General features: G+C 36.5%; 2 protein-coding genes across 3 annotated transcripts in view; one reads left to right on the forward strand and one right to left on the reverse strand.

Annotated features, from left to right (window-relative positions):
- Positions 1-3,429, forward strand: part of DHRS7 (dehydrogenase/reductase 7) — a 17,346-nt gene extending 13,917 nt beyond the window's left edge. Inside the window, 4 exon segments of the mRNA XM_080650944.1 lie at positions 1-30; positions 33-173; positions 175-192; positions 3,236-3,429. The exon segment at positions 1-30 is cut by the window's left edge and continues 8 nt beyond it. Of these exon segments, the coding sequence (XP_080507070.1) occupies positions 1-30; positions 33-173; positions 175-192; positions 3,236-3,283 (237 nt within the window). The 3' untranslated portion in view covers positions 3,284-3,429.
- A 4,394-nt stretch (positions 3,430-7,823) lies between these two features.
- The window catches only part of PCNX4 (pecanex 4), a 33,003-nt gene continuing 19,557 nt past the window's right edge, over positions 7,824-21,269 (reverse strand). Inside the window, exons 7-11 of one of the 2 annotated variants that reach the window (XM_080650932.1) lie at positions 19,162-19,522; positions 15,986-16,089; positions 13,104-14,131; positions 12,541-12,727; positions 7,824-8,912 (exon numbers count right to left, since the gene is read on the reverse strand). In XM_080650932.1, the coding sequence (XP_080507058.1) occupies positions 8,661-8,912; positions 12,541-12,727; positions 13,104-14,131; positions 15,986-16,089; positions 19,162-19,522 (1,932 nt within the window). In that variant the 3' untranslated portion in view covers positions 7,824-8,660. The remainder of the gene's footprint in view (positions 8,913-12,540; positions 12,728-13,103; positions 14,132-15,985; positions 16,090-19,161; positions 19,523-21,269) is intronic. The other variant, XM_080650933.1, reaches the window with a different exon arrangement.

Below are 21,269 nucleotides of genomic sequence, written 5' to 3' on the forward strand. Positions count from 1 at the left end.
TACAAGATGGCAACCAGTCGGTGCGTGCGGGCCTGATGTTAATCTGCATGGCCAATGACTTGAAAGAAGTTTGGATTGCGGATCAACCTTTTTTGTCAGTGGCGTATTTGTGGCAGTATATGCCAACTTGGGCCTTGTGGCTAACAAACAAATTAGGGAAGAAAAGGATTGAGAAACTTTAAGAAGGGTCTGGTAAGAACAATTTATAAATTTCTTAATACATATCAATCTTTAGGAAGCATGAAATTTTCTAGTGCTTAAAAACCTTTCTTACTAATACTGCACTAATCTCATGATATCAACACAAAAGTTATTAGCAGTATTCTATGCCCCATGCATATCTGTTGGTTTATTATAAATTACTACTGGTCTTGGAGACAAAAGTTTTCTACAAGGTAAAATCAAATCAGAGATTGCCATTTTTGCTTCTACACTCACTGTTGACCAGTATATGTGCCAAATGCTCTTTCTCCTCACAAACTCTTACTCATCCTATAAGTCTCAGCTCTGGTGTCCCCTCAATGGGTTGATAACTTACTTCTCCCCAGGACCACGTGAACCTCGCCCGGTGCTTACCAGTTACTGTGCTGTTAAAACTGATGTACTCTGGCTGGGTAGTGCTGGTTCCTTTGACTTAATCCAGAAGCACTCTGCATATCTGAGCTGTGCCTATGTCCATGTCGAAGAAAATATGCTGATAACTCATTCTTCCAACAGTCATTCTTTTAGAAAAGTGAGGAATATTATGAACTGCTTCTGAGAAAATTGTGACCATCAAAAGAGTTTAATATATAAAACAGCACAGAAATGTAAGGAGTTATGCCAAAAATTATAGATATGATTACACAAAGAAAGGTTATTTCTGTGGATGGTTTTTTAAAAATATATTTTATTGATTTTTTACAGAGAGGAAGGGAGAGGGATAGAGAGTTAGAAACATCAATCAGCTGCCTCCTGCACAGCCCCTACTGGGGATGTGCCCACATCCAAGGTACATGCCCTTGACCAGAATCAAATCTGGGACCCTTCAGTCCACAGGCCAACGCTCTATCCACTGAGCCAAACTGGTCAGGGCAGGATGTTTTATTGTTGAAGTATGTCTTTCAGTGATACTACTTTTTTTAAAGAAAGAAGTTAGTAGGGACTGATATATAAAGAGAATTCTAAAATGGGATCATACCATATGTATCATTATATAACCTACCACTATTTAAGCAATCCATGAATTGCCAGACATTTATTTTGCTTCAACTTTTTGCAGGATAGTAAAAATGAATTAGTGAAAAAAAAGCAAAAATGCTTAAAAAGACTTAAAGGTTATAAAGCTTCCATGCTGCACTAACCTCTCCATAGCTTGAAAATCATGAAGGTGAGGGGTTGGGGGCAAGAGTTATAATTTTCGACCAACTTGTACTATGGACCAGTTTGCTTTGGGCCAAATCATTTATAAGTATTTTGGTAATGTTGGGGCTTGGTAGTGTAGGGTGGGTCTAAACCAGCCGTGGGCAAACTACGGCCCGCGGGCCGGATCCGGCCCCGTTCGGCTGTTCTATCCGGCCCGCGGAGCCAAAAGAGTGGAGGGTTCTCTTGCTCTCCCCTCCGCTCCTTTACTTTGAATTTATATTAGTTCACACAAACACTACATCCATGCTTTTGTTCCGGCCCTCTGGTCCAGTTTAAGAACCCATTGTGGCCCTCGAGTCAAAAAGTTTGCCCACCCCTGGACTAAAGGTAGAGCTTCATCAAAGATAACATCTAAGTTCTATGGAGTACAGCTGATAGAGTGGTATTGTGCCCACGGATGGATAAGAATCCAGAGGGAAAGGCTACCTTACTAGAGGTGACAGCATCCTGGTGCCTGGCTACCCTATTCAGTCCCGTGACCCTGGGCAAGTTACTTCTCTGTAAGTCAATATCCCCATCTACAAAACGGAGATTACTGATAACAATAGCATCTAGTCATAGGATTGTCATGGAGATTGAATGAGTTAGTATGTGGAAAACTTTTAAAACACATGTGGAATGTTATACTTATTAAGGATTAGCTGTTAATGCTTTCATTTTGATGGTACAAGGATACTGAGCTAATAGATAGTGAAGATCAAAGAGTTAAATAAGAGGCCAGAGAGATAATACATTATAGAAATAGTTGTTTCAGAGGGAGAATAAGGACCAGGGGCTAGAGTTTCAGTCCTACTCCAGCAGATGTTACTTTGTTTTATTTACACAGTATCTTACTATAAAGTATAAACATCACTCAGCAAATCTAGCATTTGATTACATCTATCCTTTGCTAACAGTGATGGCCTTTCTCTTCCTACCACTGTCTTTAATTATTATTACATGGTCTTATTGCTTTATTACTTTTTTTATGATAAACTGGACATTTTATTTCCCAGTACCATTTCTGAGATATCATACCTCATTCTTTACACAAAACCATGGGAACTAAAAAATTGTTTCTCACTTTTTTTACTCAATTTTCTCCTCGCTGCTTCTTTTCTCCACATTATTTTCTGTTATATATGTCCATCTCCTTATTTTGATTTGTTTGTAAGTATCTAAGTTAAGAGACTGCCAATATAGCTTTAGCCCAAATTAAATGTAGTTGGTAATAATACTTGAATTTGTTTCTGTCCTTGAGGCTAAGAACAGTATGTCTGGAACTTTGATGAATTTTATTATTTTAAGAGATCAAGAACAATAGCTGCATTGACTTTTGTGTTTTATTTTTTGTCTTAGTGCAAGTTCTTGGAAGTGGAAAATGTGTATCTTCCCAAATGAAATGTTACATCCGTAGGGATGAATGAGTTGCTTTGTTTTCTATTATAAGCAATATACTAAAAGTTCACAAAAACTTTTTTACAAAAAACCACAAAAAAGATTTGAGTCATCTGTCAAATATTTCTATTCTAAATATTCTGACTCTGTAATTATTAAGACAAGTCAGTGTAGGTATGATATGCTACTCTAGAGGAGTAATAATAAAGATTTCAGCATTTACAAAACAGCATGAGCAGATGCTTCCTAGTGATAGAGATAATGATGCTAAGTCCATTTTCTAGATCTAGAATTTTAGCTATGATTTTTATTCTAGTTTAAGCATTTGCTCAGGTTTTATAAGGATTCTCAACAGTGAATCATGATTATATAGCTCCTTAAAATAGAAGGAATTGTCAAAAACTGGGGTAAATTCAAGGAGGGACTGACTCATGTTGCTGTCACTTTGTTGCAGGATGCAGATTCTTCTTATTTTAAAATCTGGAAGACAAAACATGACTGACAGTACTTGCATTTTCAAGCCACGGGAGGGAGAAATGAAAAACATGAAAACAGCCATCTTCTTGTGCACAGAAGGCTAACTTGTGATTTTACTTAATACATACAACTTCCCTTTCAACATGTAATAAACAACAAATAAAAGATTACTATGAAACTTGCAATAAAGATGGTAATATGTACTACATTCTTGGATAAAAGAGCATATTAACATATTCTGGCATTATGCTTAAAATCTAGGTTAGTGGAATGCTAATCAAAGAATTATAGAAATCCATTAATGTAAATGTAGGGACCAGTACAGGAAGCTGAGTGCTGGGTAATGAGCATATGTAAAGAAATATCTTAATGGTCCTGTCACCAAGGTGCTTATACTCTCTTAGAAGAATTGACAGGAAGTAGGACTCCTAGCAGCCATGATTTATTCAACACCTGTTACATGCCATTTGCTGTACTGAGATGCTTTTTAAAAAATATATATTTTTATTGATTTCAGAGAGGAAGGGAGAGGGATAGAAACATCAATGATGAAAGAGGATCATGGATCGGCTGCCTCCTGCACACCCCCTTCTGGGGATCGAGCCCGCAACCCGACATGTGCCCTTGACCGGAATCGAACCCGGGACCCTTAAGTCTGCAGGCCAACGCTCCATCCACTAAACCAAATTGGCCAGGGCTGAGGTGCTTTGTATTAGTTAATTCATTTATTCCTCATGAAAGTACACTAAAGTAGGTGGTATTATCTTCCTTCGTAGAGGAATAAAGATGATGCCCAAAGCAAGTAGATATTACTTTCCCAAGGTCACAGGGCTAGTAAGGGGTAAAATCAAGATTAAACTCCAGGAAGAATCCACTGGTAATCCCTTACTCTATAATTAATTTTACTTTAATCTTTAGCACCTTACAGTAGATAGCATGCATAGGCCACAATAGAAAATCAACAAATATTCCTTAACTATCTACTGTCAAAAGGGGGGTGTAACAGGAGAAAATCCTGGTTCTTTATAAGCAGTTCACAGTTTAGCTATTGCTAAGGTAACATACATTAATAGTTGTTGAGGAAGTTTGAGGCCCCCTGGTGGCTATCCTTGGGAAAGAGGGAAGATGGAGGTACACCATGGGGTACAGAAAGTAAAAGCAATGGAATAAACGTACACAGCAACATGGATATGTCCTAGAACAGTGGTCGGCAAACTGCGGCTCGCGAGCTGCGGTATGCTGCTCTGTTGACTAATGAGTTTGCCGACTACTGTCCTAGAAGAATGGTGATGAATGAAGAAAGAACTAGAACACAATTATGTTTATACACACTTAAATTGATGTGCATAGAAGGTAGTGCTCATTTTGCAAGAAAACATACAAAGAAAAACATTAGATGTATTATAATGATTGCTTAGGATGGGGAGAGAAATGGGTGTAGTATGGGGATAAAATGTAATAAACGTGATGAAAATTATGATTAATCAACACTGCATCTGGGGTAAAAACAAAAGGACGGATTGTGGAACAATTCTAGAATGGTACAAATAACGTGTGGCATGGTACAGACTAAGTGCAAAGTTCAGAAAAGGGAGAGATCTGCGGATAGATTAGTGTGGAAATCTGTACAGAAGGTGTGACTTGCACTAAGCCTTGAAAGGGTGGCATTTATACCAAAAGAGGCTTCAGGCGGTAGGGGTCCAGGGCAGTTTTGTTTTACTTGTCATTGAATCTTCAGTGCTTGGCATTGTACTTGCCAACGTTTAGGGCTTGTGGAGCTTCTGTAAGCCAGGCATTCTTTGCCTCCAGAATGTCATGAATGAAAACACAGAGACTGAAATTAGCATAATATGGGGATAAAGGAAAAAGGAATTAAGTTTGCTTAATTACACCAGCCAATGAGTGGTAGAAGATGTATAAATAATTTAAATGATTTTTAGAAATTCATCCGTATGGTGTTTTCCTATAGCATGTAATTAATACCTGTATGTACCCCTCCCCCCGCCACCCTCAGGCTCTTTTATCAGCAGCCCGAGACAGAAAGGCAGATTTTTGTCAAAGTACATTTTCTCAAATATAGTCAAGAACTGTGAAACCAAGTGTTTCCATATTGACTTTTAAAAAGTTTATTATTTTGTACTGACATTTCACTTCCTAATTATTATCTCCAATGGGTTCTTAAACTTGATTAATATATTTTTCAGTTTGAGATGTGTCAATTCTTCTGTATAGTGTCTAATTCCCTGCTGAAACTTTCAATCTTGTGTTTTATATCTTGAAGCGTACCAAGCATAATAATTTAAGCCTGTGCTTAAAAACCTCATCAACTGGATGCCCTGTGAGTATATTCATATTCTCTATCATTTTTCTTGGGTTTTGATCATGTTGTCTTATCTCCTCAAGTGCTTTATTTTAGATTGTCTAATACTAAATTTGAAAAATTATAATAACTTGAAAGGTCAGTTGAGAGAAGAATTATATTTGCTCTGTGTAGTGAGTAGGTACACTAGGAACCCAGGGTCACCTTGATCCAGTTTTAGGAATTACGAAGATTCAAACTGCATCTATTTTTTGTTCACCCTTAAAATTAGGATACTGTAGTCATTGAGGTCCCAATCCTATGTGTGGTCAGTTACTCAAGTGCTCCCTTCCTATGAGAGCTCTGGACTCCAATTTTTATCTGACAAGTAGGTTAGCTTGCTGCTGGGGTCTGGCCAATCAGTACTGAGCGAGACAGGTCGCACATGCCCTGGAGCTCTCCCGTGGTCCCTCCCCAGCTGGCCAACCTTCTGCATCCTCCCTTGATTCCCCTGCTCCCCCATCGTGCACCAGTGGGGTTTCTCAGCCTGGCCTGCGCCCTCTCGCAATCCGGGACTCCTTGGGGATGTCTAAGAGCCTGTTTCGGCCCGATCCTGCAGGCCAGGCCGAGGGACCCCACTGGTGCATGGATTTGTGCACCGGGCCTCTAGTAATACAATAATAACAAGAAATAACTCTTTCATGTACTCAAAACTGTAAAACTACTTTTGCCCCACTTTGTATATTTGAACAGTCTCAATTTATTGATATTTTAAATCTTGGGAGTGGATTAGATGGTGAGTATAGAATCAGAAGAGGGGGCCTGGAACCAATTGGTGAAAAGTTCCAAAATTTAGAGGTCAGGTAGAAAAGGAAAAGCAGCGAAGGAGACTGCGGAGTAGCCAGGGAGATAGGAAGAAAATGAAGATAATGTGGTATCAGGGAGGCCCCAAAAGAAGAAATAAAGGTGATTCAAGGAGTACTCAAATGTATCAAAAGCTACTGAAGGACAAATAAGATGAGAACAGAAAGTGACTAGTTGATTTGACAATTTGAAACTATATAGGGACCTTAATTAAAACTTTCTTTGGGGAAATAGTAGAAATAGAATCCAGACTGGAATGGTTTGACAAGTGGAAGATGAGGAAACTTTGCCAGGAATGAGAGAGGCATGGGAGCAGTTTGAGGAGGTTGCGAGGTGAAGGAAAAGCATGGCTTGTCATTATGATAATAGTGAAAATCTTTAAACTTAAAATGCCCATTACTTAAGGGATTGCTAAATCTATCAATGTTAAACAGTCATTAAAACGGATAATCACAGAGAGTGTGTTTTTTTAAATTGATTTTAGAGAGAGGAAGGGAGAGAGAAAAGAGAGAGAGAGAAAAACATCAATGTGAGAAACATGGATTGGTTGCCAGGGATCAAACCTACAACCTGGGTATGTGCCCTGACCGAAAATCAAACCCACCACCTTTTTTGGTGTATGGGATGACCCTCCAACCAAATATAAACTACACTGGCCAGGGCAGAGAGTATTTTTGAAAGAATTTTCATAGGTGACAAAAAATACATAAAATTGTCCATCTAGTAAATCTCAATTATGTAAATCATAAGCCTGAACTCTGAACTCAGATGTAAGTAACATCAAGCCCTGTCTTCTTAACATCTATGCTGTTTCCCCAAAATTGACTAACATACAAACGGCATAATTCATTAAGTAAAATTAGTTCAAAAAGTTATCCTTTAACATTGCTGGATTGAATTGTTCCACATACTAAATAAATGGAATAATAATAAAAAAATCTAATCATTACATTTCAAATAATTTCAATCATTTCTAAAGATAATGTACCACTGTATTACGAACTGAGGAGGCTATCATAGATTTAGTTGGAAATAAAGTAATGAGTACAGGAAATTAATGTCTCAAGTGATGCAGATTCATTCTTCATTCTCATTATATGTACCTGTAAAAAGTTTGTAAACAGCTAGAAAATGAAAATAAACTCCTGCTCACATTATGAAAAATTTTCTCCCGTCTCGTTCTGCCTTTAGCTCAGACACCCTAAAACACTAGTAACTGGTAGTCCTATTGGGTAAATCATTCCTTAGAAACAGTATATTCAGTTGAAAAGAAATGCATAAGGATCTGATCTTTAGAATGGCCTCTAGCAATCATGGATTATCCTAATGTTGATAATCCTGTGAGTATTAAATGATGAATGGGATAAATTCCTTTCCTTTCACATGCATAAAAAGGATACTTGGAAGAAAAATATTTTATTGGAAGACATTTTATTAAACATTTTTATGGTTTCTGAATTGAAGTATATGAAAAGAAAATAATTATATGAAAACATTTAGTCATTCAGACCATGTTAAATGTTAAAATAAAACGGCACAAAGTTTGAAAATACTATAAAATTTAATCGCATTTCAAATAAATATATATATACATTATGTAACTTTTAATAGCACCGTTATCATTACTTAAAAACACTGATAGGAATATCTTTTTAAGTATGTAAAAATTACATAGTTGTTAACTTTGTAAGTCAAGTCACCTATCACACATTTAAGAAAACATTAAAAAGTCTTTTTCTAATTTTATACAAATGCTTCATATTTAACAAAGCCTACCACAATCCATAGGGCACAAATATTGGCCAACAGTTCTAACTTTTGTGTTAGACAAAGTTTCCACCCCCCTCACCATTAAGATAGCTAGGACAGTGGTCAGCAAACTGCGGCTTGCGAGCCACATGCAGCTCTTTAGCCCCTTGAGTGTGGCTCTTCCACAGAATACTACGGCCTGGGCGAGTCTATTTTGAAGAAGTGGCATTAGAAGAAGTTTAAGTTTAAAAAATTTGGCTCTCAAAAGAAATTTCGATCGTTGTACTGTTGATATTTGGCTCTGTTGACTAATGAGTTTGCCGACCACTGAGCTAGGAGAATCAACTTATAGAGCTTAGCTTTTCCCAGGCATCTGACTTTTGGGAAGAGAGAGGGAAGGTCAGTGAAGTTTGAAAAATCACCCAGTTACTCTTCTAGAATGAAAAAATAAAGACATCTCATTTGATGACAATACAAGTCAAAATGAGCTCTAATACAAGTGTATATGGAGAGGTTTTGAAGAATAAATTGGATATCCCAGGGGAGGGTCAGCCGCTTGTACTGTAAGGTTTCTTAAAAGTAGTGGATGAGCTTGTATACTATAACGTTCCTCATCATCATTTGTGGCATAAAGCAATTCCCAAGAAAGATTGGCCCACTGACCTCTAACAGCTTCAGCATTTAACTTCCCAACTTGGATCAATAATTCTTGAAGGGTAAGTACTCTCCCAGTGTAAACTCCCTTTAAAGTATAAATGGGGTGGGGGGGAGAGAAAAAAAGAGATTATATTCAGGCCTTTATATTTTACTTATAAACCTAGAAAAAAATTCCATTATTCGAGGCAAACATAGAAAGTGGTGTATTAAAATGTACACATGAATTGCTTGTCTTCAGAATTGAGTCACCTCTATTAGGTAATTCTATGGATAAGTATGCGAGAAAAGATTCCCTGACAGCCATTTCACTCCATGAACAGAACAGCAAAATCTCACTACTTCTATTTCCTTCTCTATTCCTTCATCAGATCTGGCCTCAGCAATTCCTAAGTCATAAATACTATTGGAAATCACACAATAGGCTCTTTTTTTTTTAAAAAAAAAAAGCTCCACTAAGATATAATTCACACTCCATACAATTTATTTATATAAAGTGTACAATTCAACCGTTTATTTAATATATTTAGATATATAAAACTATCATCAGTCCATTTTAGACCATTTTCGCAACCTCAAAAAGAAATCTTATACTCTAGGTATTACCCTCCCATCCCTTCATTCCCTCAGTCCTAAGAACCATTACAGTACTTTCTAACTCCATAAATTTGCCTATTCTAGAAATTTCATATGAATGGAATCATATAGTATGTGGTCTTTTGTGACTGAAGTCTTTAACATGTTTTCAAGGTTCATTCATGTAACAGTATTTCATTCCTTTTTTATGATCAAATAATATTCCATTGCATGGATACACCACAATTTGTGTATTCATAAGTTGATGAACAGCTGGGTTATTTCCACCTTTTGACAATTATGAATAACACTGCTATCAACATTCTTGTACAAGTTTTTATTTGTATCTATGTTTTCATTTCTCTTGGGGATATACCTAACAGTGATATAACTAGGTCAGATGGTAATTCTATGTTTAATCATTTGAAAGCTGTCAGGTTTCTCAAAGTGGTTGCCCCTTTTTACATTTCCACCAGCACTGTATTAGAGTTCCAATTTTTCCACATCCTTGACAACACTTATTTGATTTTTTTCATTTTAGTCATCCTAGTGTGTATGAAGTGATGTTCACTGTGGTTATTTGCATTTCCCTGATGACAAATCCATGAGCATGGACTATCTTTCATTTATTTGTGTCTTCTTTAAATTATTTCATCACTGTCTTAAGTGTTTTCAGTGTACAAGTCTTTTACCTCCTTGGTTAAATTTATCCTTAGGTATTTTATTCTTTGTGATGCAACTGTAAATGAGATGTTTTCTTAATTTCTCTTTATGACAGTTCATTAGTGTATAGAAATGCAACAGATTTTTATATATTAATTTTGTATACTGCAACTTTAATGAATTACTTTAGTGGAGTCCTTGAGTTTTCTGCATATAATGTCATATCATCTACAGTTAGTAACAGTTTTACTTCTTTTCTGATTTTAATGACTTTTCTTTTTCTTACCTAACTGCTCTAGCTAAGATGTCCAATACCGTGTTGAGTAAGTGGCAAGAATAGGCATCCTTGTCTTGTTACTAATCTTAGATCAGCTTTTCACTATTGAGTATGGTGTTAGATATGGGCTTGTGATATAAAGCCTTAATTATATTGAGGTATGTTCCTTTTATACCCATTTTGTTGCCCACTTTGTTGACTTTTTTAACGCATGGTTTCCTTTAGTCCTCTGAACATATTTATGTCTACTTTGAAATCTTTGTTAATCTGATATCTGGTTGATCTCATAGGCAATTTCTGTTGTCTTTTTTTTTTTTTTTTAAAAAAAAAACAGGTCTATGGATCAGACTTTCCTGTTTCTTTTCATGCCTCATGAATTTTGTTGAGAACTGGACATTTCAGATAACACTGTAGCAATTCTGGGTACTAATCCTCTCCTCCCCCTATTGCATGGCTTGCTATTATTTGCTTATTAGTTTAGTGAGGTTTTGGATAAGTTTAGTGATGTTAATCCCTACCTCCATGCCTACTGTGAAATCTTTGATGTTGCTCCTAGGGTAGTGCAGCCTTGTGAATGCCCAGTTACCATGGGATAGCAGTGGTTTTGGCAGGGCTCTCTGTGTTTAGTGCTCACAGCCAGCTGTTAAACACCACTGACTGCTCTACATTTTCAACAATAACTTGGGGCATATGTTGCTTCAGAGACTGATCCAATTAAATTTGGGCTCCTTTGAAAAAATAACTTTGGAGATGAATGTTTGATCTGATCCCAGGAGGTCTCTTCTCTGCTGTTTCTTTCCAGGTTCTCCCTGTTAATCTACCCAGCCTATGGTTTAGCTTATATTTTTAATGAATTTACCAACTATCTCTTAATTATTTTTCACTACAACCTCCATAGTTTTTGAGAGAATCTTAGGCTTCAACGTGACTACACTGTTTTGCAAATAATGCTGGTTCCTTTTGTTGTTGTTATTGTTTTGTTTATCATTTGCTTCTCTCACTGGAGAAAATCTCTGAGCCAGAGCTCTGAATCTAAAGGTGAGACAATGATGTGCTTCTCTCTGAGTAACACCTCTGCTTTAGGAGATAAGCGCTTGGTAGAGAGAAAAGCAGCAGTAATCTCAGGTCTTCTTTTCTTGCCTCTCCCAGTGTGGAACCTCCCAATGATCAACCTGCACAAGGGTGATCAGGGCCCCAGTGGCACCATGTCCAGGTTAAAGTCTCCATCCAATGAGGTGGGTTATCCAGAAAGGAAGTCTCACATCTTGACTACATATGCTTAGAACCCAGCCTCAAAACAGGTAGCTGAGAATAAGATGAGAAATGCTGAAGTCCTGCCTCTTTCAGAAAACTTTAGTTCTCCAACTAGCAGCTGAGGGAGAGGAGCTCTGTTCCTAGCCAAACAATCTGAATGAATGCTTCTGTCTTACTGAGCTGGGAGAAAATGAGCCTTGGCTCAAATACTACAGTCTCTCACTGTACTTACTGGGTTTTAGTTGATTTTTTTGAATAAATGTTTATTCATTTGCTGTATACTTTTAGGACCATTTCCAAGACTTTAAGTGCTTGTTTTTAAAAATGACTTTCATCCTTTTCATTGGGGAGCACATCTGCAAAGTTTCTTAGGTTCTAATGCCAACATGGAACCCATAATAAGCTCATAACATTGAATCTTTCATACTTGTCCACACTCAATGCCATTTTAAATGCTATGAGAAAAGTACTAAATCTCTAAAAAATTATTCACTATTTGAAGTCTCTTAATTTTCACGTCAGTTATTCTTCAAATAAAGTATAACTGTCAGCAAAAGAAATACTTTGCCAATTATAAATTAATTTTTCTTCTAGGAGTCAAACTCAAAGTGGTAATTTCTATATTTGAATTTAGCATAGAAACAAAATCCTTTTAATCAAATATTCTATAGCAAACGACATTTACTTGACTATTCTATGAGTCAGTTATTACACCATGAATACACAACATTTTTAATTGGCTCCTATTAAGTTTTTAAAAGTAAACAATCAGTCATTTTATGATTGGACTATGTTGACCATAAAGTCATGATTACAAATGCATTAAAACTGTAATTAATACATAGAATGTCATCTCTCCCTATCACTTAGTTCAAATACTTTATAAATGATTTCAGTTCTTTAAGGTAATATACAAAAAAACTTAAAAACGAAGTTTTAACCTTACCATATTAGGGTCATACCCCAGAGAAAACAAGTATGGTTTTTCTTGTAAAACTGCTTCCTTCCACTTTTCATCAGATACCAAACCAATGTACCAGTTGCTTTCATAATCTTCAAGGTAGTTAGTTAGCTCTTTAAAGTCTTGTATTGGACCTAAACTTGCTTTATCAATCATTAGTTTCAGAGTATATCTAAAATATGGAGAAACAAAGAATTTTAGAAATTTTTACCAACTTTATAAATGAAATAGATTTTGTTCAATCAATATTTTAAGATATTAAATTGAAATGATACAGTTGGTATTTCAGATCAAAAGAGAGAAATGATGGCGTTAAAGTGAAGAAATCCAAATGAAAAATAGGTTCCCCACACAAAGAAAACATAAGGAAGTATATATTAAAGTGTATTCCTGATATAATCACAATACATAGTAAACCATTTTTTTCATTCTTAGGAAAGTGATTATTTTTTAAAGTTAGAAATGAAGATGTATCTTCTTCTAGGTTATTAAAAAACTCAACTTATTCTTGCCAATGTTACAACTTGTATATAATCAAAATGAATTACCTGAAAGCTTTCAGTGTTAGCTGGAACAGTTCTGGCTTTTCTGTCAGCCAATTAAGGGCAACAGACCAAGGCAAAACACCATTGAAAACTCTCAATATATGACCAGGAGTAGGATCCATATTGTCTCCACAAAATAAACTAAAATAACAAGTCATCACTGCATGAACATAAAAGTCTTTTAAAACTCTGTCCTTTGCAATTTCTTCCAGTATATTTGGGCCATTTCCTTCTGAAGGGAAACATTGCAACTGCCTTAAGACAAATTGGTACCAGTCTTCTGGAAACAATAAGCTCATCTCCCTCATTTTGGAATTAGGCAAACAGTTAGACCTCCACTCCTCAGGTAAGCTTAACAGGTGAGAATGAGAACAACTGAACTCCATGAGAGGAATATATGCCATATCTTCTTGTGCTCCTTTGTCAATAGCAGGGTATCCCGATATAACTGCTTTGTAAAGACTATTTTCAGTAACTTTACCTACACCAACCATTTGTGATTCTACTGATCCTGGAAGAGGCAGATTTATACTTTGCAAAACTTTTAATTTATCTTTTTCTTCATTTTCTTTTTTGGTAGTTGGCTCATCACCCAAAACATCATCAGACCAGTCATCTAAAATTTCTGAATTTAAACTAACTGTGTCTTCTGGGGATTTGGTTTGTGGTGAAGTATTCAAACCAGGCAGGATTATTAGAGATGCTTTCCCTTTATTTTCAGTTTTGTGAACATTTTCCTGCATGCTGGACCTTCTGGAGCAATGCTGAACAAGTATCCACACAAGTACTTTAATAAGGTCACCTTTAAATTCTCTTAAGTTATCATGAGAATCTATTATGCCAGAGAGGACATTCCTGGCATCAGAATAGATTTTCACAGGCAAAACAGTACAGGGTGTTAAGACATTTCCAAAGTGTCTATTAATTGAACAAATTTTTGCACATTCTTCTTGTAAAAAGGCACCTTCAAAAACTTCATCAACTCTTCGAGCTTCAGCAGTATGACATGATGTCTCTTGCAATTCTAACCCCTAAAGAAGAAATTAAAAAGTACTCAAGTTTATGATCACTTATTACATAGAGAAAAGCAACTAGCTAGGATTATTTTCCTTTGAAAGAGAAGGAAAAGGAATTGGATTGGTTTCTCAAAATAAAAATATTAAAAAAATGTAAAAATTTTCTTTACCTCAAGAGATACACCTTAACTCCAACTTAATGGTACTTAAGATATCTGATGTTGGATACAGAAATAAAAAGTAATTCCACTATTTCAAAAGAAATTCTAGAAATTCCACTAGAAATTACCAAAATAATTTTATTCAATATGACTGTAATTTTAAAAGACTATCTGTAGTCAAGGTTGAATCACACTTATTCAAAACCTTTGAAAGAATTTTTGGAGGGAAAAAAATTGGAATTATACAGTATGTACAATAGTTTTATATCCTTCCCTCCTACTTTATATGACAGCATTATTCTAATGTGTGGATATGCCATAATTTATTTAACCATTTTCATATTCCAATTTTTTTTACTGTAATAACATAATAATAATACAGATTTATGTATTTGGTTATTGTCTGTCTCCTCCCACTATAATGTAAACTTCATAAAGCAGCTCTCTTTTGGCAAAACTATAGCTAAGCAAGCTTGTATCCAAAAAAATTGAAAAAGGAAGAAAAAAAGACTGCCACCAAAAGGTATGTCCTCATACCACATACTAGAGGCCCAGTGCATGAAAATTCATGCACTGGACAGGGGGGTCCCTCAGCCTGGCCTGCCCCCTCTCACAGTCTGGGAGCTCTCAGGGGCGACACCCCATCACACCTCTGCTGCTGCCACTGCCGGCAGCGCAACCCTTGGCCAGCCCTGGTTACCTGAGCCTCAGGCGGCCCTGGGCGGCTGGGAAGCCACCATCAGAGGTGTGCCTGCACCTCGGGCTGACCCTGGGCAGCTAGGCAGCCAACATCTGAGGCTTCACCTCAGGCATCGGCTGGGCAGCTGCCATCCAAGGTTTGCCTGCGCCTCGGGTCAGCCCTGGGCAGCTGGACAGCTGACATCTGAGGCTTGCCTGCACCTTTGGCCAACCCTGGGCAGCTGGGGCGCTGAGGGGACTGGGGAACTCCGCACACCTGCTGCCCCGGCGGGGCTGAGGGGCCTGGGCACCGCCATCTTGTAGCTGTGGGCGCCACCATCTTTGAGGGCGGGATAGTCAATTAGCATATTCCCTCCTTACTGTCTGTGGGCGCCATCATCTTTGAGGGCAGGGCAGTCAATTAGCATATTCCCTCCTTATTGGCTGTGGCACCACCATCTTTGAGGGTGGGGCAGTCAATTAGCATATTCCCTCCTTATTGGCAGTGGGTGCTTCCATCTTTGTGATGGCATGAGGGTCAATTAGCATATTCCCTCTTTATTAGATAGGATGTCATGGAGCACAAAAGGTCAATAAAAGGAATCACATTATTAGGTTTTATAAGCAACTCAAATAAGGCATTTTGCTCTAAAAGGAAGGAAAAAAACCAGGGTGTAGCAGGTAGAAGCATTGGGGTCAAAAGGTTTCTATTAAATTGAGAATGCTTTTATGATGTAGGTGTGAAAAAATATTACAAAGTCATACTTTTGAGAGGCTCAATTAGATAGGGATAAAAAGAACAGGAGGACTGGATGAAAAGGGGGAAGGTATGTTTTGTTACTATGCTCTGTTACACAATTAGTACTAGTCTGCCTATCAATATACTTTAAAAATCCCTAAGTGTTTTCACAGGTAACTAAAAGATACTCTTTCAAATTGAACTATTAAGTGTTTGATATGTACATAACAGGTAAAATTTTACACATGTAAAACAAATATAGTACTAGAGAGGTTTCCAATGCACACTGACCTTAATGTTAATACAGCAGTAAGTATAGCCACATTCTAGAATCATTATCCACATTAAACGATCCTGAAAACGGCCCAAGTAGTGAGAACCAGGTAAGAGGAGACCTAAAATAAATTTGAAAAAAAGAAAAGTCATTGTTCAAACTTTTTTTATTTTCCACACGAATCTTCAAAATTGATAACACACTTTCAACTAATTCACAACTCCTTTGACCCTCTCTTTCCATCAAAAATAGAAATAACTATTCATTGCATATCATGAGGCATTAAATTGAGCTCTCAACAGGTGTCAATACATAAAAAGTCAAGGATATAGTTTCCAGAAAACAATATATTAGAACCTGCTATATAAAATCCTAACTACATGTTAAATATATCAGGAAAAGTATTAAATACTGTATATAAAAGCCAACTTCACATTAATGATTTAAAACATTGTGGACATTTTATAGACATGCATAAAAATGTTTTGTGGGGCCCTGGCCAGGTAGCTCAGTTGGTTAGATACACCAAAGTTCACGGTTCAATCCCTAGTCAGGGCACATACAAGAATTAACCAATGAATACATAGACAAGTGAAACAACAAATCAATGTTTCTCTCTCTCTCCCTTACCTTCTCTCTACAAAATCAATAAATTAAAAAATGTTTTATGGTACTAAAATTTACATAAAATGCTACCTACTACACTGTACGAATACTTTTAAAACTTAGTTTTTCTCACAACATTATGTCTGAGATTTGCCCATATCGACTGCAAACAGCTCAGTCATTCATTGTAACTGTACTGAGAAATCATTATATGAACAGAGCTGAATTTGAATATTTACTTCCCATTTAATAAACATTTTGGATGCTTCCAATTTTAATAATGCTGCAGAAATTATCTCTGTGCAAGTCTGCTTATACAAGGTGTTGTGCAGGAAAGTTAACAAACAGAACTAACTGATATGCTTGAAAGGCCTGCTTACAAAGTTGGCCCTTGACTGGCATTTGGGAACTTGCAAACAATACAGTTTATACCGAACACTGGCTTTCCTTCTGGAAGTCTGGAATTTTGGTATGCATTAGGCAGAGAGGGTGCCTCATGACCAGCTCCAGCAAAAGCCCTAGACATTGAATCTCAAATAAGTTTCGATGATAGTGAATATATCACACATGTTGTCACAACGCATTGCTGGGGAATTAAGTACATTCTGTGTCGCTACACTGGGGAGGACACCTGGAAGTTTGCATCTAGTCTCTTACCCAATGTGACTTTTCCCTTTGCTGATTATGCTATATATGCTTTAGCCATAAAATATCTTTTTCTTTTTTTTAAATTCTTTATTGTTAAAAGTATTACATATGTCCCCTTTTCCCCCCATTGTCCTCTCCCAGCCCGCCCTTGCCCCCAGCCCAGGCCTTCACCCTCCCTATTGTCTGTGTCCATTGGTTATGCTTATATGCATATAAGTTCTTTGGCTGATCTCTTACTATGACTATATGCTGAATCCTGTGAGCCCTCCTAGCAAATAATCAAATCTAGGAATGCTCTTAAACCAAACAAACGTGCAAGTTTCTCTAGAATTGGAATCACTGGATCATTGACTAAAATTGGAATCATTAGGTGATGGGATATGTACATTTTTTCTACAGACTATAAGTTTATTCTTCAAGGTAGCTTACAAGTTTACACATTTCCTTCCAGCAGGGTTTGAGAGTTCCTGTTCCCCATACCCGTTGCCAATACTTGTCAATTTTTTATGTCAGACTTTTTATATTTTCGCCAGTCAGATGTGTGTGAAATGTTACTTCATTTTTCCCCAGGAAATACTTTATAACACACTTCTTGGCTGAGTGTGACTGATTTGATAATAAAGTATAATTTTTACTTTATTATTAAGGTACTTATCATTTCAGATGTGAGTTTAATCTTACAGGTATTTTAAAAAGTGGTACAGCACTGCCACTTAAAAGTGGCATGGCATTGCATAATAAAAATTAATTGGAACTGGATAAAAGTACTAAAAGTATAGAATATTTCCTATAAAAGGAAAATGATTATTCACAAAAAATTTGTACTATAAAGGTAAAGTTTTTTCTAAATTATCTAACATAATCATAAAGAAAAGCCCAACCCAAGTAAATATTACATTCATATTGTAATTTTAATTGCTATTCTGCCTGGCATCAGTTTGCTAGGAGGTTATCGCTCATTTCTAAAACAAGTTTCAGGGGCCTATGACAGGAGGTTATACAATGTTGTCATCAGCTTATACCTTATCTAAAACCAATCTTTAGAGGCATATCATAGTTGAATTTGCAGTTACTATACAGTAAAATTATAAAAGTAACATAAAATTATAATTATCATAAAATTAATTCATTCTCGTTGAAAATACTGCTAATTTACATAACACTTCATTTTGGGAGGCAACCAATCATTGACCAAAGCCTTTGTAATCTTACCCTGTAACTTTGTCAGACTGCTTAAGTTGCTATATAAGAACTAATAATATATGAGCAAACTCCCTAAAACTCTTCAATCTGATACTATGTAAAATAAAGCTAGTTTTCCTTCTTTATGGGTCTGAAGCTACTGAATCTTCTTGCTATGAACTCATAAATACATAACAATTTTGGGAGATAAAGTGTTTTCATGTTTCAATGATGAGGCTACAACCTGACTTTATTCAAGAAAAAGATTTTTAGCCTGGCTGGTGTGTCTCAGTGGTTGAGCATCAACCCAGGAACCAAGAGATTGCGGTTTGACTCCCAGTCAGGACACATGCCTGGGTTGCGGGCTTGATCCCAAAAGGGGTGTACAGGAGGCAGCTGATGTTTCAATGATGTTTCTCTCTCATGGATGTTTCTATCTCTCTATCCCTCTCCCTTCCTCTCTCTCTAAAAATCAATAAAAACATATAAAAAAGTTTTTTAAAAAATTGTCAGATCATCTTAATAAAATTTTCCCTTAGTATTTTTATTTTATAACTTTACCTCAAAATAAGGAGCAGGAGAAAACAACAACAACGAGCAGGAGCTATACATCTACTTCATATTTAGTCTTTCTGCCTATACATCAAAGTATTATAATTTGTGTAAGCAGTTGGCTCAAAAGACTGTTTTTCTGTGTGTTCGTGTTTTTATACTTTAAATACATTAGTGAGTATTTAAGCACAAGCCATTTACTTACCTAAACTTCCAGCTACCATTGCAGACTGAAGTGCAGCGGTCAAACTTGGGATCATTTGGTAGTAGTACACTGTATCTACACACACAGAGGCTGCAGTGCCCACCACTCCTGGCCAACTCTGAACAGGTCGGGGAAACCCCACCAGGAACAAAGGAAGGGTGAAGAGGGGGAGTAGGGGAGAAGAGAGTAGTGTGGAAAAAACTATGAAAACCAACAAGAATGGGCAGAAAACAATGTTGAGTATACATAAAGTGGTGGTTGATTGTCTACGATTTTTCTCCGTCCATGATGCTAAAAGTACAGCCACAGCAAACTGCAATTTAGAGATGAATTGAATCAGACGGTCACGCATGATACCAACCTGTAAGAGGCATAAAAATAATTTTTTCATTCTTAAAGAATCTTTTATATTCCTTTTTTGTTATTAAAAATGATTTTTAATTCTTATTCTTTCTCATTTCATGAAATCTAAAATCTATTAGAATAAGAATTTAGTGAGGTTTCAGGATATAAGATTAATATTAAAAAATCAATTGTATTCTACATTGTAGTAGTAAATAAGCCAAAAATGAATGAAGGAAACAATTCCATCTATAATATTATCATAAAGAATACAATAGTTAGAAATAAATTTAACAAAAGCATAATACTTGTACTATATTGAAAACTATAAAACACTGTTGAAATAAACTAAAAAAGACCTAAATAAGTGTAAATATATCTCATGTTCATGGATGGGAAGAAGAAACATCATTGAAGAAAGAACAGTTTTTCCAATAAATGGTGCTGAGACAATTGTACATCCATACACAAAAGAATAGATTTGAAACCCTACCTCACATCCTCTTATCTAATAAAAGGGTAATATGCAAATTAACTGTCACTCTGTCACAAAGATGGCAGCACCCACAGCCACAAGATGGCAGCACCAAGTCCTCTCAGCCCCGCGTGAGTCCCCCAGTCCCAGGGGGGCAGCTGCTGAGAGCAGGCAGCGTGAGCAGCCCGGCAGAATGCTTGCCTCATTGCCCCGGTGACGAGGCAAGCGTTCCAGGCCCGGCTGCAGATGGGCCTCTGGGCTGCGGAGAGCCTCTGGGCAGCGGGTGCGGAGTGGCCAGGCCCTGCAGAGAGCTGCTGGTGCACGGATTCATGCACAGGGCTACTAGTCATATATAAAAATTAACTCAAAGAGATCACAGACCCAAATGTAAGAGCTAAAACTGTAAAACTCTTAGAATATAGTAAATCTTTCTGATCTTGGAATGGGCAGTCTTTATTAGATATAAAACAAAAATACAAGTGATAAAAGAAAAAATTGATAAACTGAACTTCACCAAAATTAAAAACTTTTTTTGCTTCAAAGGACATCAAGAAAGTAAAAGATAATCTACATAATGTGAGAAAACTTTTATCATATATTTGTCAAGGAACTTGTATCCAGAATATATAAAGAACTCTTACAGCTCAACAATAAAAAGATAAATAATCCAAATAAAAGTGGGCAAAGTATTGGAATAGACATTTCTCCAAAAAACATGCATAAATGGCCAATAAACATATGAAAAGATACATCATAAGCGTTCAGAGGGATACAAATCAAAATCACAAGATAGCAGTTTACACTCACTATAATGACTATAATGAAAAGGTCAGATAATAACAAGTGTTTGTGAGGATATAGAGAAATTAGAATCCTCATGCACTGTTGGTGGGAATGTTAAATGGTGCAGCTACTTTCAAAAAATATTTGACAATATGTCCATATAAAAAATGTGTACACAAATGTGCATAGTAGCATTATTCATACTCAAAAGTAAAAAACAACCTAAATATCTATTTTCTGATGAATGAATCAACCAAATGTATACATCCATAAAACAGAATATTATTCAGCAACAAAAGAGAATACTGATACATACTACAATATGGATGAACCTTGAAAACATAAGTGAAAGAAGCAGGATGCAAAAGACTACATATTGTATAATTCCATTCATGTAAAATGTCCAGAATAGGTGAATACATAGAAACAGAAAGTAGATTAATGGTTGCTGGGGCTGGATCAGGAAGTGGGTGTGATGGAGACTAGGAATGATAAATACAATGTGTAT

Source organism: Plecotus auritus (assembly GCF_963455305.1).
Source record: "Plecotus auritus genome assembly, chromosome: 1".
Taxonomy (NCBI): Eukaryota; Metazoa; Chordata; class Mammalia; order Chiroptera; family Vespertilionidae; genus Plecotus; species Plecotus auritus.